The sequence below is a fragment of the Dromiciops gliroides genome, chromosome 3 (genome assembly GCF_019393635.1).
Source record: "Dromiciops gliroides isolate mDroGli1 chromosome 3, mDroGli1.pri, whole genome shotgun sequence".
Taxonomy (NCBI): domain Eukaryota; kingdom Metazoa; phylum Chordata; class Mammalia; order Microbiotheria; family Microbiotheriidae; genus Dromiciops; species Dromiciops gliroides.
Window position 1 is genome coordinate 395,036,324 of NC_057863.1, and position 26,888 is coordinate 395,063,211.

General features: G+C 35.4%; 1 protein-coding gene across 1 annotated transcript in view; it reads left to right on the forward strand.

Moving 5' to 3' along the window:
• Positions 1-26,888, forward strand: part of CNTNAP5 (contactin associated protein family member 5) — a 974,910-nt gene that overhangs the window by 864,317 nt on the left and 83,705 nt on the right. Inside the window, 1 exon segment of the mRNA XM_043992699.1 lies at positions 25,116-25,246. Coding sequence (XP_043848634.1) covers positions 25,116-25,246 — 131 coding nt within the window.

Sequence of the window (26,888 nt, forward strand, 5' to 3'; positions counted from 1 at the left end):
ATTCATTGTAAATTGAATAAATGTCTATTGAAATGAAGCATTGACTTATTGAACTGAAAGGGCAAGTTCATTATCTTTATCATGGTATCAGAATTGCATATCGTCAGTGTTAGAGCCTATTTAGACCATGTCATATATATAAAAAATGTTCTACAAAATGCCTGACAAGTGGTAATACAGTTTTTGATTAAAGATGACCAATAAAAAAGGAACTCACTTATCTCCAAAGGGAGCCCACTCCTATTTTGCTACTTCAATTATTCCTAAGCTAAACATCCCCAGTTTCTTTAACTGTCCCTCATATGGAATAAACTCTCTTTTTTCTTTTCTTTTGTTTTCATTTTAGAATTTTATTTTCCCAAATTACATGTAAATACAAATTTTGACATCAAATTTTTTAAGACTTTGTGTTCCAGATTCTCTTCCTCCCCGCGCCCCCCCAAAGAACTCAAGCAATTCAATATAAGCTATCCATGAGCAGTAATGAAAAACATTTCCACATTTGATAGGTTGTGAATGAAAACAGACAAAAACAAATCTTCAGATATAGGAACTAACAAAAAATTATGCATCAATCTGTATTCATACACCATCAGTTCACTCTCTGTTGATGGATTGCATTTTTTATAAGACCATCGGAGTTATCTTAGATCGTTGCATTGCTAAAAATAATAAAGTAATTCACATCAGATCATCTTACAATATTGCTGTTATTTTGTATACAGCACATTTCACGTTGCTTCAGTTCATGTAGGTCTTTTGGGGTTTTTCTGACAGCATCCAGCTCATCATTATTATCATAGTAAACCAGATTTATATGGTCCTTTAAACAGATTTCCTTACAATAAACGCTTGAGGTTGATTCTTGCAATAACAGTAATAGATAACATTTATAAAGTACCTTATATCTGACAAAGAATTTTCTTCACAGTAGCCCAACAAAGTACCATACTTTTTATCATCATCATCATTAATCATCATCAATCAATTCGCATCATCAATCAATCCCCATCTTCATCAATTAATCCTAATCATCATCAATCAATTCTCATCTTCATCTAATCATCATCAATTCATCAATCATCATCATCATACATTGCTCTTGCCTCAGCTTCAAGATTTTTTGCAGTTACTATTGTTAACTGTTTCCCTCTATCCTATTCCCTCCCCCATGATATTTAATCTATTTTATATCTTCTTTCACTCTATCCCTCCTCAAAAGTGTTTTGCTTCTGACTGTCCCCCTCCCCAAATCTTCCCTCCATTCTTTGGCCCCTCCCTCCTTTTACCCTTCCCCTCCTACTTTCCTGCAGGGTTAGATAGGTTATTCTACCCAACTAAGTGTCTATTTTATTCCCTCCTTGAGCCAACTCTGATGAGATTAAGTTCTTTGAGCTAATTCTGATGAGTGTAAAGCCCATTCACTGCCTACTTAGAAAGATTACTCCACCCAATTGAGTGTATATATTATTCCCTCATTGAGTCTACTCTGATGAACCAATTCTGAGTGTAAGGTGCATTCATTGCCATACTCCTCCCCCATTTCTCCCCATCTCTCCCCCCCCCCACTCCATAAATCCTTTCCTGCTTCTTTTATGTGGGATTTCACCCCATTTTACCTCTCCCCTTCCCACTCCTCCTGTGCAATATTCTCATCCTTCAATTTTAGCCTAACAATGTCATCATGGGGCAGCTAGGTGACACAATGGACAAAGCACCCACCCTGGACTCAGGAGGATCTGAGCCCAAATCTAGCCCCAGTCACAAGACACTCACCCACTGCTCGACATGCTGCCCAACCACAACTGCCCTACAAAAAAAAGATAAACTAAAAATAAATGTATCACAGATATCATCCCTTCATATTCAATTCACACCTGTGCCCTCTGTTTAAGTATATTTCTTTCAGGTACCCTAATACTGAGAAAGTTCTTATGAGCTAGAAGTATCATCTTCCCATATAGAAATGTAAACAGTTTAACCTTTTAACATCCCTCCTGATTTCTTTTTCCTGATTACCTTTTTATGTTTCTCTAGGGTCTTCTATTTGAAGGTCAAATTTTCTATTCAGTTCAGGTCTTTTCATGACAAATACCTGAAAGTCCTCTTCTTCATTGAAGTCTCATTTTTTTTCTATGAAAGATTATACTCAGGTTTACTGGGTGTGAGATTCTTGGTTGTAAACTAAATTCTATTAACATCTGGAATTTCACATTCCATGCCCTCTGGTGATAGATATTGTACTCTCCTGATTGTGGTTCCCCTGTATTTGGATTGTTTCTTTCTGGCTGTTTCCAATATTTTCTTCTTGACCTGGGAGCTCTAGAGTTTGGCTATAATATTCCTGGAAATTTTCTTTTGGGGATCAGTTTCAGGAGGTGATTGGTGGATTCTTTCAATTTCCATTTTTCCTTATGCTTCTAGAATATCAGCACAATTTTCCCTGACAATTTCTTGGAAGATGATATTTAAGCTCTTTCCTTGATCATAGTTTTCAGGTAGTCCAATAATTTTCAAATTATCTTGCCTGGATCTATTTTCCAGGTCAACTGTTTTTCTAAGAAGTTATTTCACATTACCCTGCCCCCCCCTTTCTTTATTCACTTGGATTTGTTTTATTGTGTCTTGGTTTCTCATAATATCATTAACTTCCATTTGTTCAATCCTAAGTCTTAGGCAATTATTTTCTTCATAGAGCTTTTCCATTTGCCTTTTCAAGCTGTTAACTATTTTTCTCATGACTTTTCTGCATCACTTTCATTTCTCTTTCCATTTTTTCCTCTACCTCTATTACTTTATCTTCAAAATCTTTTTTGAGTGCCTCTATGACCTGAAACCAATGCATATTTTTCTTGGCAGCTTTGGACATAAGAACCCTCTCATTGCTATTCTCTTCTGAGGGTGTAGTTTTACCTTCCTTGTCACTAATGAAACTTTCTATGGTCCACATCTTTCTCTGTCTGCTCATTTTTCCAGATTATTTCTTGACTTTTAACTCCTACTTAAAGTGGGGCACTGCTTCTCGGCTGCTCTGTCCCAAGCTTCAGACACAGAGCCTGTGCTCTTGTCTATAAATAGCCCCAGGCCTACTTGCTCTTTAACCAGAAAACAAAATTTTTGTTTCACTGGTATGATAGCTCTAGGGAAGCCTGTACCCGTCTCCCACCTGGATCACCACTCAAGGCTGCTTTCTTTTCTCAGAAGGGGTAAAACAACAGACCTCTGCTTTAGCAGTGGCAGAGACCCCTGTAATCTCCCTGGCCAACCAGTCAGCCCTGTTACTAGACCATGAGCTTAGTTCCAGAAGAAGTCAGCACTTCAGTCAATTCAGAGGTTCCAGAGGTCTCTTTCTCTGGCGCAGCCTGCCTGGGGCTGGATCTGTGTTGCTGCAACCTTGGGGTTGGGATCCACTCTTGCCCCAGCACAGCAGACCCCTGCTGCAGAACTTCTAAACTGTCTTTGGCAGGAAAATAATCTCACCTATCCTTTTGCTGGTCCTGCTGCTCTATTATGACATTATTTGAAGGAATTTGGAGGGATTTGGGGGGCAGCTCAGAGGAGTCAATGCCTGTCCTCTGCCATCTTGTTTCCCCATAAACTTTTTCGTTAAAGTCTTTTACTCTCTTAATTTTTTCTCCCTGTAGAATCTCCAGATTATCAAACCCTTCATATAATGTGGTTCCCAGAACTAAACCCAATAGTCCAGATGTAGTCTGACTCAGAAATAGTACAGTGATGCTATAACAATGCTAGTCACAGACAATATACCTCCATTAATGTAGCCTAAGAAAGCCTTAACTTTCTTGACTTATGTTCTGTTAAGGCCAACTACATGTGTGTGTGTGTGTATGTTTGGGGGGATCCCCTACCTGGAGAGATGCAGGGTTCAGTCATCAAACCTCTACTCATGCTTTCTTAGTACCATGTTCCTCCATGCTATGTAAGGCTACTGATGTCCTAGACCTACCCCTGGTTTCAGGTTTATACTCTAAAAAAGGGACATGATTAGGTCAAAGTGAACAAGCTTAGATCTTCAGGTACTTACTGAGAGATATCATACTTGCAGCAAGCGAAACTAAATCTATCAATCATATATTTTTTTTATTTGTTTGATTTGGGCTGGGCAGTGAGGGTTAAGTGACTTGCCCAGGGTCACACAGCTAGTAAGTGTCAAGTGTCTGAGGCCAGATTTGAGCTCAGGTCCTCCTAAATCCAAGGCCAGTGCTTTATCCACTATGCCACCTAGCTGCCCCTATCAATCATATTTTAATAAGCCACAGGTAGTATGGGGCAGATGACATGAGAAATGGTCTTTCATAATGGCAGCCTGGAATGGGGAACACTTGATCTGCAAAGGTCCATAGCAGTTGGAGTAGTTCTCAAAAAAGCAGAGTTTGGGGGCCCCTCTACTTTATAGGGTTCTAGAAGGGGCAATGGACTAAGTATTTTCTGCACAGCCCTACAATTGCCTCATTGGCAAAGGAATACAACCTTAGGGTTTCCTCGTTAACATTAACATTTCCTCCAGTTTCTGAAGCAATGATTATCATCACACCTTTGAAAGAAAGACCATCATCTAACTATATATTTCAAATGATGACCCATGGTGGTATCTGGTACACTATCCCAAATATAAGAAAGTGATTTACCTGTCTTGTTGATGTAAGATGAGAATGGGTTCATAAGGACTTTGAAAAGTATTAGGACTACTCCACAACATTCCTGTGTGACATCATTAATATAGCTTCTGTTGTTATTAATGCATTTGTTATTGCTTAGACAGAACATAATGCATATGCATAGATACTGAAATCATCATTTCATTCTATAAGAGTAACTTAGAGGAGCGGTAATTGACAAAAGTGTTTCCTGTTAGTTGTTCTTTATTCAAGGTAAATCATTTTAGCACCATGCTTAAGCAGCTAGGTGGCAAAGAAGGTAAAGCTCTAGACTTGGTATCAGGAAGACATGAGGTCAAATCCTGTCTCAGACACTCATTGTGTGACCTGAACAACTCATATAATCTTTGACCATTTGAGATTTCCATTCTATAAATTATAGATAATAGTAGAAATGAAATTATTTTACGAAATGCTTTGTAAAGGGTATGTATATATTTATATTTGCGTGTATGTATGCATAAGTACATATGTACATATATACATATACATATTTAAATGACTTGCATAGGTATCCATGTAGATACATATGCCATTATTAAAATGCACAGGACAATTTTGTGGCCTGGGCTTTCTTCACAGAAAGAGAATAATATTGACTGCTTATTTATATCTAGAATTCTTAGGAAGAACCTTGTTCATTTCTCTGGCTCTAATAAACACTGCTTCTCGTGTGTGTCTACATTCAAATGAAGGGTAGACAAAGTGATTCTTTTCCCTGCTCATTGTTATAATGTGCTAGGATCCTCTGGGATGAGGCTGGAATGAAAATATGCCAAGATTATAATAGTTCCCATCCACATTCATGAGATGCCTAACAATGAATCCTGCCTACTATCCAAGGGGAATAAACCTTGGGGTGTTATGAAATTGTTCAACTATCCCATGTGTGTGCCAATGTGTAAATATACACTTATCCCAAGAGACCATAATCCCTACTGAAGAGTTATTAATTATATCAGTATCTTGTATTTATATTCCTTTTATTCCCTTGACATCACCAAGCAAATATGAATTATAAACATTGAATAATGCCTTTGATTTCTAAGGCCTCCATCTCAAAGGACCTAAGTATGTGTCACTTTTATTCTAAGTGGAAAAAATATACGATTTCAAAATAAAATAATCCTCAAATCATATAAACTTCATTGAGTTTTATCATCATTTACATTTTCCAGATAAGGGAGTTGAAAATGTGAGGAAATTGCCATGGAGCTATGTTGAAAAACTACACAAAGATAAAATTAAGTATCTTTGAGGAGGACAATTAGGGAACAACTTTAATTGTACAATGTACAAAAGTTTTGTTACCGAGAAATAAAGGAAAGACTAATAATAATGTTAATGGTTCTTTTTATGTTTTTTAATTATTACTTATCTGTTATATCCTTTTCAAATTTTGAATTTCAAATTCTATCCCCATCTCCCAACATCTTCCCCACCTACTAGGTTGAGCAATATGATATCGATTATATATATGAAATCATGTAAAGCATATTTCCATATTAGCCATAAAGGAAAAAAAAGTAAAGTAAGAAAATTATACTTCAATTTGTACTCAGAGTTCATTAGTTCCCTTTAGAGAGGTGGATAACATTTTTTCATCATAAATATTTGGACTTTTCTCAGATCAGTGTATTGATCAGAGTAGTCAAGTATTTTATAGCCATTCATCATTTCAATATTGCTGTTACACTATACACTGCATTGTCCCAAATCTTCTCAGTTCACATTGTATCAGTTCCTATACGTTGTGCATTTTTTTCTGAAACTATACCTCCTTGCCATTTGTTATAGCACAATAGTTTTGTATCACAACCATATGGTTCATATTGTTCAGCTACCCCCCAATCAATGAACATCCCCTTTGCCAATACAAAAAACAGTATCTATAAATATTTTTGTAAGTGTCATTCCTTTTCATTTCGTCTCTGTGAGTTACAGATCTAGTGCTGGTAATTGCTGGGTGAAAGGCTATGCATGGTTTTATAGTCCTTTGGGTATAGTCCCAAAATTTTCTTCAGAATGGTTGGAGCATTTTAATGTTCTACCAGCAATTCATTAGTGTATCTATTTTTCCATCATCCCCTCCAACCTTTGTCATTTCTGATAGTTATGAGACAGTACCTCAGAGTTCTTTTAATTTGCATTTTTTTCATATGACTATAGATGACTTTGATTTCATCTTCTGAAAACTGCCTCTTTATATCCTATAATCATTTATCAATTGGGGAATAGCTGCTATTTTTTATAAATGTGACTCAGTTCTATACTTAGTATATATATATATATATATATATATATATATATATATATATATATATATATATATATATATATATATATATATATATATATATATATATATATATATATATATATGAGAAATGAGGCTCTTATCAAAGAAACATAAACGAATTTGTTATTTACTTCATTACTTATGGTACCTTTTAGCAAAATTGATTTTCCTTGATAATGTTTTTTAATTATGTGGTGGGTTTTTTTGGTTTTGTTTTGTTTGCTTTTTCTGTCATTATGATGGCTCCTCCTGCCTTCCTTCTGCTGAAATATTATTGACTCTGTTTCAGCTCTTTATTTTAACTTTCTTTATGTCTTTTTGTTTCAAGTGTCTCTTGTTTCCAACATATTGTTGGATTCTGGTTTCTAATCCATTCTGCTATCTGCTTTTGTTTTATGGGTTAGATAATTGCATTCACATTCAGAGTTATGACTACTGTGTGTTTTGCTCCATCCTATTTTCTTCTATTTACACTTCTTTCTATATCGACTTTTATGTTTCCCCTCCTTGAAAGTCTTTGTTTCTGACCACTGCATTCGTAAATTGGGGTAGCTAGGTGGCACAGTGCATTACCCCTGGAAATAGGAGGACTTGAGTTCAAATCTGGCCTCAGATGCTTGATACTAGTTTTGTGACCCTGTATAAGTCACTTAACCCTGATTGCCTCAAACATTAAGGGCTATCTCCAGTCATGCTGATGTATATCTTACTGCTGGACCCAGATGGCTCTGTAGGAGAGAGTGAAGATGGTGAATTTGCCCAGCTCTGCCTCACTTAAATCCAAATCATGGCAGGTCATGACATCAACTCTCAGTGTCATGGTACACTTTGAGAATGAAAGACAAACAACAATTTCCCTTAATCTACTCTCCTTTGCATTATCCTCCACCTTTCTCTTATGCCATGCATTTTTCTTTTATTTCTCTAATAGGTAAGTTACATTTTTATATACAATATAACTCTATCTTTATCTCCATTTCTATCTCTGTCTCTCTATCATCTCTATCTTTCTCTCTATCATCTCTCTCTCATCCCTATCCCTATCCCTATCCTTATCCCTATCCTTATTCCTATCTCTATTTATCTCTATCTGTACACATGCACATATACATATATATGTGTCCAAAGAAGGAAGTATATACATGCATATGTGTACACAAATGTGCGCATACATATATGTATATGCATATGCATTTACATGTGTGTACACACGCAAACATATATACACTTGCTTCTTTGAACCAATTCTGATAAGAAAGAGGGAGGTTCAAGCATTACCAGCCCCCCCCCCAATTTTCCCCTCCATTATAAAAGCTCTTCCTTGTGTGCCATTTTTATGTGAGAAAACTTTCTCCTGTCTGCCTTTCCCTTTCTCTTCTCCTACTACATCCCCCTTCTCATGCCTTCATTTGTTTTCCTTTCTTTTTTGGTGACCATTCCAACATAATCAACCCATGCTTTCTATGTAAACTCCTTTACCTGCCCTAATAATGATAAAATTCATAAGAGTTATAATTATCTTTATAGGAATTTTGCTATAATATTCCTGGGAATTTTTATTTTAGGATTGCTTTCAGAGTGTGATTGATGGATTCTTTCAGTTTCTATTTTATTCTCTGGCTATTGGTGCAGTTTTCCTTTATTATTTCTTGAAATATAATGTCTAGGCTCATTTTTTGATGATGGCTTTCAGGTAGGCCAATAATTTTCAAATTCTCTCTCTTTGAAGTATTTTCTCTCCCTAATGTATTTTCAGTTGTTTTTATGATGAGATATTTCAAACTTTCTTCAATTTTTTTTGTCTTTGTTTCCAATTGGGCCAATTCTTCTTTTTATGAGTTTTTTTTTCTTCAGTGAATTTTGTACTTCCTTTTCCATTTGTATTATTCTGCTTTTTATGGAGGCCTTTTTATTCAATATTTGTGCCTCCTTGGATTTCTGTTTTTTAAGATCTTATTTTCCTCATTATTTTTGTATCGTTTTTACCAAGCGATTAATTCTTTTTTCTCATATTTTTCTTGCATCACTCTCATTTATTTCCCCGATTTTTCCTCTACCATTCTTGTCACTTTTTAAAAACTCTAGCCAAAATCTTTTTTGGCTTGGGTCTAATTAGCACTTTTCTTGGTGGATTTTTTGGCAGCTATTTTCACATTGATGTCTTCATTTGAGTTGATGTCATAGTCTTCCCTACCACTATAGTAGCTTTTTTAATGGTCAAATTATTTTCCACTGCTGTTCTTTGTTCATTGTTCCAGTATCTTTCTTGACTTTTATATTAAACTTGGTCTGTGATCACCTGGCATTTTGGAAGCACTATGCCAAATTTTGAACTTTTTAATGCTATTGTTTTCAGAACTAGCTCTGGGAGTCTATAAGTTTTCCACTCTTCCAAGGTCGTATGATTTGGGGAGAGGTATAGCTCTCCTCTACCCTTGTGTCTTTACCCTGTTCTCCTGTAGCCAGAAGCACTAGCACTCTTTGCTATGGAAGCATGACCAGGGACCCTACTCCTTTGTGACCAACCACCACCATGACTCCCAGCCTTGGAACTGCAACCTAGAACTGTAAATGGAGAATAGAATTGTTAATCAACACCAGCTGTACACACTTCCAGAAAAATGTCCCCTATAATCTCTTTCTGAACCTGTTTTCTCACCCTGTTACTTTCTCTGGGATGCACGTTCTTGAAATTGCTACTACTACTTCAGCCACTGTTGCCCCAGCTATGTGTGGTCTCCAGACAGGCCTTCATTTCCACTTCTGTTATACACTTTTCTTACTAACTTCTCAATTTTTCTTAGACTATAAGAATGTCTTACTCTGCCTTTTAAGTGTCTCTGCCAGTCCAAAATTTGATATGATGTATAATTTTAAAGTTGTTTTGAGGGGAATATTGAGAGAATTCAGCCATATGAAAAAAAGTACTCTAACACTATTGATTGGAGAGATTCAGGTCAAAAGAATTCTGGGGTACTACCTCATACTCTATTGGGTCGGATAACAGGACAGCAAAGGGAAATGACAAACGTTGTAGGGGATATGGGGAAAATGAGACATTAAAGCACTCCTGGTGAAGTTATAAAATGAATCATACATTCTGTAAAGCAATTAGGAACTATGTCCAAAGGGCTATAAAACCATGTATACTCTTTGACATAGTAATACCACTAGGTTAATATCCAAAAAAAAGATGTAAAACAAAAAGTTGAATTCGAAATTGTGGAGATGCCCATCAATTGGGGAATGGCTGAACAAATTGTGGGATGAGATTATGACGAAAGACTATTGTGTTATAAGAAATGATGAGCAGGATGCTATCAGAAAAACCTGGACAGACTTACATGAGCTGATGCAATGTGAAATGTACTGTATACAAAGTAACAGCAAGATTGTAAGATGATCAGCTGTGAATGGCTTAGCTATTTACAGAAATACAATGATCAAAGACAACTCTGAAGGACTTAGGAAAAATGTAATCCATCTTCAGAGAAAGAACTGATGATTTCTGAATATAGATTGAAGCAATTTTCTTTAGTTCTTTTTCTTAATTTGTTTTATTTTGTCTTTTTTCTATCACAACCTGACTAATGTGGAAATGTTTTGCATGACTACACATGTATAACTGAATTGCTTGAATTCTTATGGGGAGGGAGGGAGGGAAGAAGGAAGAGAATTTGGAACACAAAGTTTTAAAAACTGACTTTAAAATTGTTTTTATATGTAATTTGGGGAAAAATAAAATTCTAAAGAAAACAAAGTGAATCAGAAGTGACATTAGGTGTGCAGTTAATGTTCCTAATTGTTAATAGTGCTATCAAAATGGCCATAGTGTCACCCTTTCAAGAGAAATGTATATCAAATAATGTAGGTCATAGATTATATATAGATCATAGGTTTAAAGCTAGAAGGGTTATTATGTGTCCAAATCCAACATTTTCAGTTGAGTAAATAATGGATTACTTGATTTTTCTGAGACTGTGTAGTTAATAAATTATAGAGCTTGGATTTGAAAAATAGATCCTCTGAGTTCAAATCCAGTGCTACAATGATCTTTAACTACTAACTTCCTCTAATGAATTTTCATGGTAGAAGGTACCCACAATTATTCATGGGTTTGTGCCTTTATTTTTTTTTGTTAATTATTTCTGAAAACAGCTTATAAAACCAGTGCTCATTTTCCATCATTTTATTTTTATTTATGGATTTGTATGAAGCTGGAACTAATTCAATCAATATCCACCTCTACCTCTGCATCTATATCTATGTATGTACATATATTGCTGTGTATTCCCTGCACTAGCAAACAAACAAAAAAACAAACAGAAAAAAACCATAGACCTATTATCTATCTATACATTCATTTATTTATTTATTGAAATCATTATTTATTTATCTATTTATTTTTTTTCCGGGGAAATGAGGGTTAAGTGAGTTGCCCAGGGTCACACAGCTAGTAAGTGTCAAATGTCTGAGGCCAGATTTGAATTCAAGTCCTCCTGAATCCAGCCAGTGCTTTATCCACTGCACTACCTAACTGCCCCCAACTTTAACAAAAACGATCATTAAAGGCCCAAGAATTTAGAAAATAGTACTGGTGAAGTTATATTTGATTTTGCCTTTAGTATATTAAGGAATCATTATCTCTTTGGGCATTTTCCTAAAGTCTTTATGATTAAAAAACAAAAGATAGGGGGCGGCTAGGTGGCGCAGTGGATAAAGCACTGGCCCAGGATTCAGGAGTACCTGAGTTCAAATCTGGCTTCAGACACTTGACACTTACCAGCTGTGTGACCCTGGGCAAGTCACTTAACCCCCATTGCCCTGGGCAAAAAAAAAAAGATATTATCAAATATAATAAAACACCAGGCATTGTAAAATGAAGTTGTCATCTTTTCACAACCCGTCCTCCCCTAATTCACATACTGCTGCTGCCAGCATCTCTATTTGCCTAAGCATATAGTCTCAGAATGCAGTGTCATAAGTGACCCTGAACAGCCAAGGTAGACATACTTAATCTGATATGAATAACTGTAGAGAATGTTATCTCTCCAGGGCATTAAGAGGCATTAGGAGACAACTGATTGAGTACACCTTCTGAATTTGTATTCCAGTTCTTAGTACTTGGGTATCATCTTAGCATTTATTTCATCTCTCAGTGCCTCAGTTTTCTCATTGGCAGAGCCAGGAGATTGGACTAGATAATTTCAATGGTTATTTTTTGCTTGAAAACTACAATCCTATGATCTTATTATCAAGGATATCATGGAAACCTACTGATACTATTAGATTCTGATGATCAAATACCCTTTGTTGGTTCATTTGGAGAAAAAGATCCCTCCAAATGGAATTAAAATGGAACTTTAGGGATTTTAAAGAATTTGTAAGAAACTAAAAACCTTTATAGGTATATATGTTATTTTCATCAACATTAATGATTGAAGATGGTGATTCATTAAATAAATTATATACAAAATGAAATATGAAAAATAAATTGGATAACTTAATAAGAACTTAATACATATAAATTTAGGATCCCTATTCAAAGATGGAATCAGTCCCACAGAGGTCAGAGAAATCATTTAAATTATACCAAAAATTTTAGTGCAGTTTCAATAGTCTAATAAATTTTAAGTACTAAAAAGTTTAAAAATTCTCTAAGAGTTTTAGACATCCTGTATTTGTCAAAATATTTGTGAAATTTATCAAGAAGAATTTAAAGTTAATAATGGAGGTAATTAGTAAAGAATGAATTTGTCCTTAAGTTATTTATCAATCATGTCCCACTCTCTGTGACCCCACTTGAGGTTTTCTTGGCAGAGATACTAGAGTGGTTTGCCATTTCTTTCTCCAGTTAATTTTAAAAATGAGAAACTGAGATCAACAGGGTTAAGTGACTTGCCCAGGGTTACCCAGCTAGTAAGTGTCTAAGGCTAGATTTGAACTAAGAAAGATGAGTCTTCCTAACTCTAGGACTAGTGCTCTAGCTACTGTGCCACCTAGCTACCAAAAAAACCCAAACAAACAAACAAACAAAAAAGTGATTTGGGAGAGCTCAGAAAGTTGTAGATGTCCTATCATTCAAAGATCTCTTGGTTAGAATCAAATGCTTATTTAGGGACTAAGTGACCATCTAGGATATTATTTGTCAAATTTTATTTTCCAGCTAAGGGTTGGTATAGACTTCTGAAGTTCATAGCAATTCAAGATTTTATAATTCTATAAATTTAAATATTGTTTTGCCATTTCCTATCTATGTCAGTTTCAGTAACCCATGACCTCTTGAGGCCTAAGTTTTCTTATATACAATGTAATGGGTAAAATAAGATAGGACCAACTAGATCAGTATGGTCAGTTTACATATTGTAATGAAATGAAACTTGGATGTCATTAAAACATTAACAAAAGGCATTTTATTTTGTCATAACAGAAAGAATATTCAACATCATTGCTTGGTTATATGTGGCATCCCTCATCTCCACAGGGAAACAGTTGTGCTTAACAGAACACTATTTGGTGACTTATGTATCCTTGGACTGTCCATCAAATCTGAAGGGCCCCAACTCTACCTTTAGAGGGTATAATTTTTTTTATGCACATAGGTAAACAGACAGACATATAAGGAAGTAATACTAATCTATATTGCTGCGAGTTTGGGGGATGGGACCCCAGTAGATATTGACCTCACCACAAGGGACTTGGTTAAAATAACCAAAATTTCCTTTACATCTCAATATTGTATAAATTATTAACATTTTAACATTGACAAGCAGATAAATGTATGTGCATTTCTAATAAAATGCTGAATGGTATGATTCAAACTCCACAATATATAAGCATTAAAAGTAGGTAGAAGATAAAGACAACCTGAATAAGGTACTTAAATCTAATGGTCAGCATAATAGGTTATTTAGGAAATTCAGGAATTTCTTGAATTGTATAATTGTAATTAATGAATGTAGTTCAGCCCTAGTAATAAAATAAGTAGTGTCTGACCATTTTGGGGGCAAATGAGTAGAATATTTTGTTACTGTTGAATGCTACACATTTTCTATATATGTGTAATGATTTCTTTAAATATCTATTACTAATATAGATTTCACAAACACCATCAACAAACTTCAATACCCAAAGAATATAAAAGATCTTGTATAAAAGGATCCTGTATAAAACCATGAAATTCTATTAAATAAAAATATTAAAGTGTGCATTAAATTTTATGAGGTAGTAACAAAATTGTTTTATTTGTATCCTCTTCTGAAGTTCCATTATTTTGTTGTTGTTTTCTACTGTGTGCTATATGCTTTTCAATTTATTTATATACAAATTGCTCTATTGAATACTTATTGCAAACTTAAGAATGATAAGCTAGGCATAATTGTGGATATTTTGCTTAACGAGGAAACAAAGGCATACAAGAAAATTCATGAAAACTTGTTTATCTGGTTAGTGGAAGAACTAGAATTATAACAGAGGCTTTCTGACTCCTATCCCAATGTTCTTATAACTATTATCTCTCTCCAATTGTTAGTCATATTCCACTCAACCAGCAAATCACATTTCCTGAACAAATACATCTTTGAAGATACTTATCTTTTTATTATCATTACCAATTAAGCATTGGAGCATAATTTCAATAGAAAAAAACACAAAAAAAACCCCACACTTACTTTACTTCCAAAACACTGTTGAGTTTTACAGTGCCATGATCAAAAGCATCAACATTCAAAAGCAATTGGATCATAAAAAATATACATAAAATTTTCCGAGCTAGCTCATCCTGAATACAAACTAATTACTATGTTGAATCACAAAGAAAACTTCTTTCAAGTCTCATAAATTGCATCCAAATTAGCGTAGCGAAGGGGCAGCTAGGTGGCACAGTGGATAAAGCAGCATCCCTGGATTCAGGAAGACCTGAGTTCAGATTTGGCCTTAGACACTTGACACTTACTAGCTGTGCGAACCTAGGCAAGTCACTTAATCCTCATTGCCCTGAAAAACAAACAAACAAAAAAATAGGGTAGAGAATTTGTAAAAAAAGTGAACTCAAATTCAGTCTCTGAAGAAGAGAAAATATGCATGGTACTTAACTGAATGAAACATTAAAACATTAATTTTTCATCAGTTTTTCTTATTGAATATGTATTTGAGTTACTATCACTGTAATAATGTTACGGGATTTTTTACTCCCTAGGGCATGGAATGTGTCTTAATATTCCTTAAAACTCCCTTATAGTCTTTGCTTTTCCTTTTCTTCTTCTTTTTTTTTTTGCAGCAATACAACAAAACTGATATTACCAATAATGTGTATACTACTACTGGGCACTTGCTAAAACTACTGCTTACACAATGGTCAATACACTTGCTTACCATGAGAAATAATTATTAATAATTGATATCATGGGGAGATTCAGATCATGCCTTCTTACAGTTCATCCTTTATTTTTTAAAGTTTTATATATATATATATATATATATATATATATATATATATATATATATATATATATATATATATTTGGTGGGGCAATGAGGGTTAAGTGACTTGTCCAGGGTCACACAGCTAGTAAGTATCAAGTGTCTGAGGCCAGATTTCAACTCGGTTCCTCCTGAATCCAGGGCTGGTGCTTTATTCACTATGGCTCATAGCTGCCTCCTATATATATTTTTAATTATAGGTTTGAGTTCCAATTTTTAGTCTTCCTTCCCTCCCTCTCCTACTCCTCCCTGAGGTGATAGGGTTATACATGTAAGATTCTGTAAAACATTACCATATTTGTCATTTTGTACAAGAAAACTTGAATAAAAGGAAAAAAATTAAAGAAAGTGAAAAATAGTATGCTTCAGTCAGTGTTCAATATCACTTCTTTCTTTGGAGTAGGATAGTATGTTTTATCAATAGTCCTTTGGAATTGTCTTGGGTCATTTAAACACTTTATTTTTAAAATGAATAAGGGCAATGGAGAAATGGCAAAAGCTAGGAAAGACAAAGTTGAAAAGGGAATTGACAGCTTAGAAAAAGCAACAAAAAATTTCACTGAAGAAAAAGAACTCTTTGAACATCAGAATTGTACAAATGGAAGTTAATCACTTCATGAGGCCTCCAGAAATAATAGAACAAAATCCAAAAACTGAAACAGCAGTGGAGAAAGTATCAGGTGTCTCAGAGGAAAAACACCTGCTCTGGAAAACCGATTGGAGCGAGAGGACTTCTCCCCAGGACTTCATTATGAACAAAGAAGAGCCTAGACATCATCTGTTAAGAAACCATAAAAGACAATCATCCAGATACCTTGGAAGCTGAGGGCCCAGAAGCAATTTTGGGAAGATGGCTGAATAAGGCAGGAAATAACCTGGCTCTCCCCATTTTTTCTGCAAACAACCTAAAATAACACTTCCAAAATAATTTTAGAGTGGCAGAAATCATTAGAAGTCAGGGATCAAGCAGTCATCCAGCTTCTCTTGACCATGCCTCTTCTATCCTTCCTCTTTTTATAGAAGATTAGGACTCTTTCCTTGGACCTACATTATTAGAACAAGACTTGACCTTCCTTATACACAGTAAGTGTTCCTTAGGTCTTGTTTTAAAGAAATTATTAGGGGGCTAACTGCTTCTAGCTAAATTATTGTGGGTCCAGACTAGGTTTTCTAAAATACTGCTACTTATAAGTAAGTGGCTATTTATATAAAAAAGGCTATTGCACCTGATTAGGCAGTGTTTATTATTAAAGTATATTAAATAATAGTAAACAAGTTTGCCTCCATGGCAGTTAACACGAATGGAAAATCCTCCAGAACCATATTGTCTATAAGAGAGCACATGGCCCCAAGCAGAGTTCAGAAGCTCTATATTACCATACTCTGGCCTAAGAGGAGAGTGTTCACCAACTGGACAGCCTTCCCAGCCTAGAGTCCCTTATATAGTCTTTTCAATGCAGTGTACATAACCATCATTCTAAGTCTTGGATTACAAATCCCAGAGATAGTATTATATTCAGTAGATCTAAGATGGGCTTCATCAGTGGTATATAAATTAATCTCACTGATAAAGGATAGTTAGATAATGTGGAACTGATCAATCTTTCTTTAATCCAAATCTCTTTTTTTTTCCTCCTGGTTTTGAAAGATGAATTAGAATATTTTTTTAGGTAACCTGCTCAGAATATTTCAGGCTGATTTTGATGGGCCCAGGGACTTGGGAATAATGAAGTTTTATAGTGACACAGAAAAGGATAATGGATCCTTTTACCCATGCATCAATCTATCGAACCATAGGCACTGTTGAATAATACCAACCCTATACAATGAGTAAGGATGACAGGTTAGTAGAATTATTTTAGGATCATCCTAACTCTTCATGACCCTCAATTAGAACTGTAATTAAGGTAGGGCATTTTGGTCTTTTCCAAGGCTTTTTTAGATCAGAGACTGTTATTCATATGCCTAAAAGTATTCTTATTTTCTTTACCTCTAAATGATTTGAGAGGGAAGGAAAGTCCCATTAAATTACAACACTTAGAACCATGGCCTAGTGGAAATTGGGGGAGGTGGTACAGTGTATGGTCCTCTTCCTTATCGTTATATGACTGCAATAACTATTAAATTCTTTCTCAATATTGCTTGTGCTACAAAGCTCCCACCACAACTCCTAACTAAACTGAATTTGCTGCATATATAAAGAGTTATGACTATACCTCCTTTCTTTCTTTCTTTCTTTCTTTTTTTGGTGAGGCAATTGGGGTTAAGTGACTTGCCCAGGGTCACACAGCTAGTAAGTCTTAAGTGTCTGAGGCCGGATTTGAACTCAGGTCCTCCTGACTTCAGGGCTGGTGCTCTATCCACTGTACCACCTAGCTACCCCTATACCCCCTTTCTTAAAAGGGGAGCAGGGTCAGATATCCAGTTTAACAACAAATTCTTCTTGAGTGAATAAAAGAACACTTTCCAAACTAGGTTTGATTTCATTTAGTTATTTTACCTAAAAGTGAAGAAATCTAGACCTCTGCCAATTTTTGTCTCAAAGCATTGCAAATCTGCAAATATTTTGTTAAGTGAAAAAATGGGGGAGGGGAAAGGTAACTAAAAAGTCCCGGAATCAAAAGGTTAGTGGCAGTGTTTTTTTTTTTTTTTCTTTTTCTTCAGCAGAAGGAACCTTTCCTGTATTTAGCTTTTTGAGATAATGATAAGAATAAGACAGGTACTGGAATATTTTGTGCAAACGTAAACAGAAGCACTAGGAGAGAACATAATTGTAGTTTATTAAGGTGCTTAGAATAAGGTTGAACAAAGTAAGCCAGAACCTGCTACTGAATAGACTGAAGTATTTGCTACCTGTTTATTGCTTCCTCTGAGAGTTTTCAAGGTTATTTTTTGAATATGAAATAAATCAAGCCCTGGAAAACCATCATAGCCCAATGGATCTGAAAACACTCAGCACATTTCAGTCACTGACTCATGAGAAAGTTTGAAATAGCTAAGAATATTTTCTTATGAATAGCTGATTCTTTTCAGTTCCAGTCTGGGCTTACGTTGTTTAAGATGGAAAGAATGGAGAAAAACCAATATTTACATGTGGCACTGAACCTGACTTATCATCTTCCCCAAACTTCTATGCACACATTGGGTCTCCCCCCTTAAGAAAAGAGTGAATCATTTCCTCAGTAGTTCAATGATTATAACATTTTGTATTAACTTTAGAGATAATCATAATCTCTTGCTATGGCATGAGAACTAACTTTGAGACCCTAGCCCCAGTTTTTAGATTCTATTACATAGGCTTTCCCCCCTAGACTTCTTATTTTCAGAGAAGTGGGGATTGAGTTAAATTTTATTTATCCATTCATTTATATTAATACATATTATTAATTTCTCTTTATTCCACAGTCATATATATATATACATATATATATATATATATATATATATATATATATATACATATATATATATATATATATATATATATATATTTCTCGATGAGCACTCCAATTTTAAAATGAAATGAATAGGGGGCAGCTGGTGGCTCAGTGGATACAGCACTGGCTCTGGATTCAAGAGTACCTGAGTTCAAATCCAACCTCAGACATTTGACACTTACTAGCTGTGTGACCCTGGGCGAGTCACTTAACCCCTATTGCCCCTCAAAAAAAATGAATAAAAGAAATACAACCAAGAAAATAACCAAGTATGACAATGTATGCTAGATTATATAGCCACAATGCCTTAACTCTTCCTACCTAGAGAAGCAAAGTGCAATTAATTAGCCATTATCAGGGGCCAAAGTCAGACATTAAAATGTCTCAATTTAACCATTTTAGTACTTTTTTTCAGTTAAATTGTCATCATCATGTATATTGTTCTCTGGTTTAACTATTTCTCTCTGCATCAGTTCCTACAATTCTTCTCATGTTTCTCTGCATTGCTTGTTTGTGTTATTTCTTACACCGCAGACAAATATTATATTACATTCCTAAACCACAATTTCTTTAGATATTTACCATTTTATGGATACCCATTGATTCTAGTGTTTTTGCTACCATGGTTACTTAGGTTGTTATTTTGGTACATATAATTTTTTTGTTGGTTTGTTTGTTTTTGACATCATTGAGGTATGGGCCATGTTGGGAGATCCCTGGGTCACATCATAGGAACAACTAATGATCTTTCTCAGATAAGTTCTAAGTATTTTCCAGAATTGTTGTATCAGTACACATATTAAACAATAGTATAATATAATGACTAGCTTTCCATAGTCTCACCAACATAGATCTTTTCCATCTTGATCATCTCTATTAATTAGCTGAGCCTGAGGTGAAACCTCCAAATTGTTTAAACTGTTGTTTCTCTCTAATAGAATTATGAGAAATGCTATTCTTCTTATATAGAATGATGCTTAAGTTTATTTTTCTAGCTGAGACCAAATTATATACATTTAATTCACCAGTATTCAATTGTACAACCATGTATTTCCACATAACCGTGTCCCACTTTGTAGAGACACAAGATAAATATCTTTCTCAATTCACATATTGCCTTCAGCCCCTATTCTTTTTTTTAGCCCCTTTTCTTCATGTCTTCTTCTCTGAGTTTACCTACCATAAACTCTGGATATTTCTTAAATGTACCTCCATTCAAATGTAAGCCTTTTGAGAACAGATATATTTTTGCCTTTTTTATATCGCAAATATTTAGCATAATGTCTCACACACATTAAGGATTTAATAAGTTCTTATGGAATGAATGATTTAGGAGTTTGGGCAAGGGGGAAAGTAATGTGGGATAGGGTAGTCAAGGAAGGCTCCCTGGAGTAGGTAAGGTTTCAATGTATCTTTAAAATATCTGTATGATTTGGATGAAGGGAAAAGAAGAAAAAAGGCATTTCAGGTTTGGGAATAGTGGAGTTGAAAATAAGCATACTGTATTTGAGGTTTAATCCTGTGACTGGCCTTTGGATGTTATTTTTTAGAGAATGGGGAGTTATTATAGGTCATGAGTTAGGGAACACTATCTTTTATAAATTGATGTTTTAGGAGGGTTAGTTTGGTGATACTTTATTATATGGAATAGACAGAGAATGAGGCCAGGGGAATAATTAGTAAATCTGAATTTAAGGTGAAAACTGTGGAATCACCAAAAGATCATAGATTATTGAAAAAACAAAACAAAATCCAACCTTCTAACTGGTCTTGCTAAGGGGAGCTTGGATATACTTTGCTAGGATTCATTGCAACCGTTGAAAATAGATTCTGGAGGAGCTAGGTGGCACAGTGGATAGAGCACTGGCCCTGGAATCAGGCGTACCTGAGTTCAAATCCTGCCTCAGACGCTTGACACTAGCTGTGTGACCATGGGCAAGTTACTTAACGCCAATTGCTTCACAAAAAAAGAAAGAAAATAGATTCCAAAAATTTCCCAATGTGAAAACATTTTCTTCCAAATTGTATTCTATTCACTAATCCTTACTTGTCTTATTTGAGACAGTGCAGGACGGCTAAGCATCAAAATTGAAAGCTCATCAAACAAGACTCTGGTATTTTATCCCTTTAATTAAGCATTTCTGAAACCAAGGAAGAAGTGAATTGTAGGAATTCTCCCCCTTAGAAAATAGTCAATTTCTAATTTCTCCACTAACATTTCAGCCCTAGAGCTTCTGAGGTGTCCTTTGAATTTACCCAAAGTATGGAGCACATACAGTCAGATAGTGCCTATTATAAATGGTCCTTTGAACACCACCAGGAAATGAAAATTTGCAGGAATCGATGTGCTTTGGTTACTGAAGTAATGAATTCTGATACTACACTAGGAATTTTGTGCATATGCTGTTTTCTCAGTTTGTAGAGAATTCTATATTTTGAGGCTTGGATAAAATATGTTAAAGGGATTTTTTCTCCATTGTGGCTGCAGTACCTGCTAATTCCTGAGAGCGAGAATGAGGGAGAGAGAATGAGAAGGAGGGAGAGAGGGAGAGAGTCAGAGCGAGAGTCAGAGCGAGAGTCAGAGCGTGAGACAGAGCGTGAGACAGAGCGTGAGACAGCGTGAGACAGAGCGTGAGACAGAGCGTGAGACAGAGCGTGAGACAGAGCGTGAGACAGAGAGACATAGAGACAGAGAATAAAATAGTGTCATTAAATTAGCTGGTATTTAATTTTCAAAATGATGAAATATATTTTGCCAATAGGCTTAAAATACAATGAGGTTAATGCAAGTTGACTATTATTATATTAATAGCTTTCTTTTTAAAAAAAATTATAGAAAGCCCACTAGTGATGAAAGGTCATTGCATTTGGAACTGTCTTTTTAAAAAGCATCCTTTTTTCCCCAAAAAAGAGATAAATCAGTGGTCAAATTTGAGTACAACACATTGATGATTCTAATTTGTGAACAGTGTAAATGTTATCTTTGTGTATACATACACATGACCTCCTTCACATATCAGTGTTAATGTACACTAACAGGAACATTTAATTCCAAATGGAAGACTAATTTATCATGAAACCATAGAGGAATTGCAATGCATTCCTAGCTATGACAGTCCATTTTTTGGTGTTTTAGATTTATGGCCAGTAACTTTCCTCAGAGTCAATTCACTGTATATGGAATGATAAAATTGCAACATTTACCATTATGGAGCTAAAATCAAGGGAAGTCAGGGAGGGGAAAAGAGGAAAAATGGAATAGTAGGAAGAGTGTATATGGAGGCTTGTGGAATTCTATGAGTTCAAGGTGTTTTCTGTGCTGGGGAAGAGGCAGCATCTGCCAGGAGGAAGCTGACAGTAATCAGCTGAATCAATGAGGTGAAAAACAAATAAGGCAAAAAGTCACTCCCAGGCTCTCCAACTGAGCAGCTGAAGACCATTCAGGAGAAAGTAAAAGTTAATGAGCCCCAAGCCCTTGACCCTTATGAGATTCTTCTTCTTTAACCCCACTATCCAGAAAATACTGTCAGAAATAATCCTTAGGGAGAAGCGGATAAAGCAGTGGATAAAGCACCAGCCTTGGATTCAGGAAGACCTGAGTTCAAATCTGCCCAAAGACACTTTACACTTACTAGCTGTGTGACCTGGGGCAAGTCACTTAACCCTCATTGCCCTTTTCCCCTCCCACGCAAAAAAAGAAATAATTCTTCACAGATGTTCCTAAATATATGACAAAATGTAAAGAGATTAATTTTCCCATGAACTCCCTGCAGGGCACAGGACAACTTGATTGTATTGCAGTGGGGCAGAAGGAGCATATGGGTCTCTGGACCATTGGGATAAGTGATGAGTCAGGTACAGGATGGCCTCTTTTCGGAGTATTTTTTAGGGATGATGAGAAGCAGAAGTTTTTAGAAGGAACTGGAATATTAGACAAACGTCAACAGATATAAAACAGCTATTGCAACTTGCCTTTGTATTTTTAAAGAATTCTTTAATTTTCAACCAATGAACCAACTATTAATGAAGCACCTACCATGTATGTGGGCAGCTCGTTGGCACAGTAGAGCACCAGGCCTGAGCCAGGAACACATCTTCATGAGTTCAAATCCAACCTTAGATACTTGCTATCTCTGTGACCCTGGGCAAGTCACTTAACCCTATTTGCTTCAATTTCTCATCTATAAAATGATCTGGAGAAGGTAATGACAAACCATTCCATATCTTTGCCAGAAAAAAAAAACACAAATAGGGTCATGAAGAGTTGGACAGGACTTAAACAAGTGAGCAGCTAACTATATGTAAAATTTTGCTAGACATTATAATAGATTCAAGAAAGACAGTATATGCAGCCCCTGCCAGGGAGAAGCTTATGTTTAAAGCATACAGGATTTTTAACATTTAAAATGAAATTTTAATGAATTTTAAAATAATTATTTGTTTTGTTTTGGTTTTCATTTATTTTGATTTTTGATCTGGGCCTCCCTATCTCACCAAGACTGGAGGTATAGCAACTATTCACTATTCACAGTCCAATCCCACTGGGATTGATACGGAATTGTTGATGCTATTTCCAACCTGGTACTTTCCTTTGTTAAGGAGTCTGATGGCTGTGGCTTCCAGGGTTTTACCATTTTCATACCTGAATAAGTGTACACAGCTGATCAGTTGTAACCCAACTACAGCTCAGAAATCCTGAGTTTAAGCAATCTAGCAGCCCCAGACTCCTCTGCAATAGGAATTATAGATGTGTACTAGCACTGGCAGTAAATGGCAATAAAATGATTAAAAGATAAGAAAGGAGAGAGAGAGAGACAGAGAGACAGAAACAGAGAGAATCTTTAGACACAGCTACAGATATTTAAAGGTAGAAATAGATTCATAGATTTATAGATCTCCATCTTTGTCTGTCTGTCTCTCTGTTCCTGTCTGTGTCTGTCTCTCTATGTGTGTTTGTCTATCTCTGTCTTTCTGTCTGTCTCTGTCCCTCTGTCTCTCTGTCTCTGCATTGCCCTGCAAAAAAAATTAAAAATTAAATGCGCATAGGAGTATTTTGGAAATAGTTTGGAAGAGTGATTTATCAAATACTTTTAGCAGGAATAACTTAAGTCTGAGATTAGTAGTAAAGTGAGACTCATGACACTATTGGATCATAGAAAAGGAACTCTTAAGAGGTAAGAGAGTAAAGAAAAGAAGGTAGGAATATACAAAATATGAACCTTTCATAATTAAACACTCTATGGCTGACCCTTCACTCACTCACTAAAGGGAGAAAAATGATTTTGTCTTCTTTCTTCCCCTATGCCTGGGATTTGGAATTAGGGTTGCCATGATTTTTTTGCTAGAATCAATCTTTTTTTATGCTAGCCTGGAACCCTAACTCCCACTTATAACAAAGCTAAATAGTACCATGTTCCAAACAACAAAATTACAATCAAATTCTTAAATTTTAACCTTCCACAATCAGATGCCAAATGATATGGGTCACATTGAATGTGAGGAAAAATACTTTCAAATCATTTTTGGATGCCCACAGGGAAATAGACCACTATATTTCCTAAAATTCTCAGGGAGTTTTAAAGGGGCTATGCCATTTTTAGTTTGTTGTTTTCAATAAACTGTTAGTTGTCAAGGCCATTCTTATATTTCTCTTGAGTCATTAATCCTTAACTTTCCTCTTCATTATTAGCAATCTATCATGATGGCAACTTGGATGGAGAAAGATATTGAGAGGTTTCTTATAATCAGATAAACAATAAGCAGACAAATAGTATCTGTTTATATGTTTCTGCATTTTATTTAGATGAAAATCTAAGATATCATGGATAAATTTTCTGGACAAGCAGTAGGCTTTATATTTATGTCTCTGAATTCAAGTGACAGAGAGTTGAAGTGAAAGACCCTCAAATATAGTTAAAATTTCTATAATGCCTCAATGGATACTTGAGTATTTTTGTTTCTAAAGATATTACAGGGTTTCTTCATGACATGTGAATAAATTACATTTAATTTGTACCCATACTAAAATCATTCCTAGAGGTGGGTGTTTTGGGGGTTGTTGTTTTTTGTTTGTTTTTGTTTTCAGGGAGGTGATAAATAGATTTGAAAATGGGCCCCCAGAGGCCAGTAATTGTGGTTTGAAAGACAGTGTAAGTTGTGAAATAGAGTTGTGTTTTCTGTGGGCCACAATTCTAAATGAAAATGTATTCTGATTTTCAGGAAATTTACAGGTTCGATATCAGCTGAGTAAGGAGAAAGTCCATGTGTACACCATTGATGTGGAAAACTTTGCCAACAGACAAATACACCATGTGAAGATTAATAGAGATGGGAAAGAGCTCACTATTCAGGTATCATGTCTACCTTTCAGCCTTTCACAAAGTTGCAAATGCATCTTGATTTTTGAGCCATGTATCTTCCCTATTCTTGTTTTTTGTTTTTGTTTAGGGAGGCAATTGGAGTTAAGTGACTTGCCCAGGGTCACACAGCTAGTAAGTGTTAAGTGTCTGAGGCCAGATTTGAACTCAGGTACTCCTGACTCCAGGGCCAGTGCTCTATCCACTGTGGCACGTAGCTGTCCCGGCCTATTCTTTTTTTTTTTTTTTTTTTTTTAGTGAGGCAATTGGGGTTAAGTGACTTGCCCACGGTCACACAGCTAGTGAGTGTGTAAAGTGACTGAGTCCGGATTTGAACTCAGGTCCTCCTGAATCCAGGGCCGGTGCTCTATCCACTGAGCCACCTAGCTGCCCCTATTCTTGTTTTAATAAAGAGCAAGGAAATAGGTCTCACTTTCATTGAATGAAAATGAAAATATGAATGAATGAGTGAATGAACATAAGTCAGCAGAAAGAATAAAGAAAAAGGAGAAACTAGAACTAGAATGAGAGAAAATTATTTTGTTATTTTCTCTACTTGTATGCAGCTCAGTCCCCAATAATAAAAAATGCCTTTCTATTCACAAACTAGTTTCATATAAGTCATCTTACTTGATACTTACATCAAGTATAAAAAAGAAGATAATATGATATTTATACCACTTTAAACATGAAAAAATGAAGACCCACTGAGTTAAGTTACTTGCTCAAGGTCATATATTAAGATGGAGAAATTTAATTAGACTCTAATGATTGTGATAGCTAGCTTAATATTCTTTTCAATATATAAAACACTGGTCAAATCCCCATGAAATTTTCTTTTGGGAATTAGTTTCTGCATTCTCAAGATATTTATTGGAAGCCTACTAACTATATGTAAGGTACAATGGGACACTAAAAAATAAAATCAAATAATTTTAGAGCTAAAGAGATCTTAGATATTACTTAGTCCAGCTCTCTCATTTTTATGATAGGAAACTGAATCCAAAGATCCTAGGACTTTGGTCATTGATATACAAGTTAATGAAGGTGCTAAGTTTAGGACTCAAGTCTCTCCACCTCTAATCTCATGTGCTTTTTACTACTCCAGGTAGTGCCAAATCCACAGCAATCCCTGTTTATATCTCAGTCAGTTTTTCCACTTTCTTCACTACCAAAACCGTACAGAAAATCCTAACAATATGTTATTTACATGAGTTCTAATTCATCTTATCTATATTACATAGTAAAGCTCTGAGAGAAATATGCTCAGGAGCAAATAAGTAGCCAAAATGTAGAGCAGCATGAGGTATAAGAGGCAAGAATGAAGCATGAGATGAGTCCTTAAATGATCCTAGGATAGGATACTCAGTTTGAGTCAGAAAGGGTATCAAAGGCTTCTCACATCACAGAATCATCAAAGAATCATAGATCTATAGCTGAAAGGGAACTAAGTGATCACCCCTGGGCAATTCTTCATTTTGCAGGTGTGAACACTGAGGCCAGAGAAGCTAAAGGACTTTACCAATGTCACAGAGGTATAAATGGTCATAGAATAGTCTGATGAATCAATAAAAATGCGGCATTAATAGTATTTTTTATTAGTAGATAACAGTCTTTTGGTAGGAGGAGGGAATGA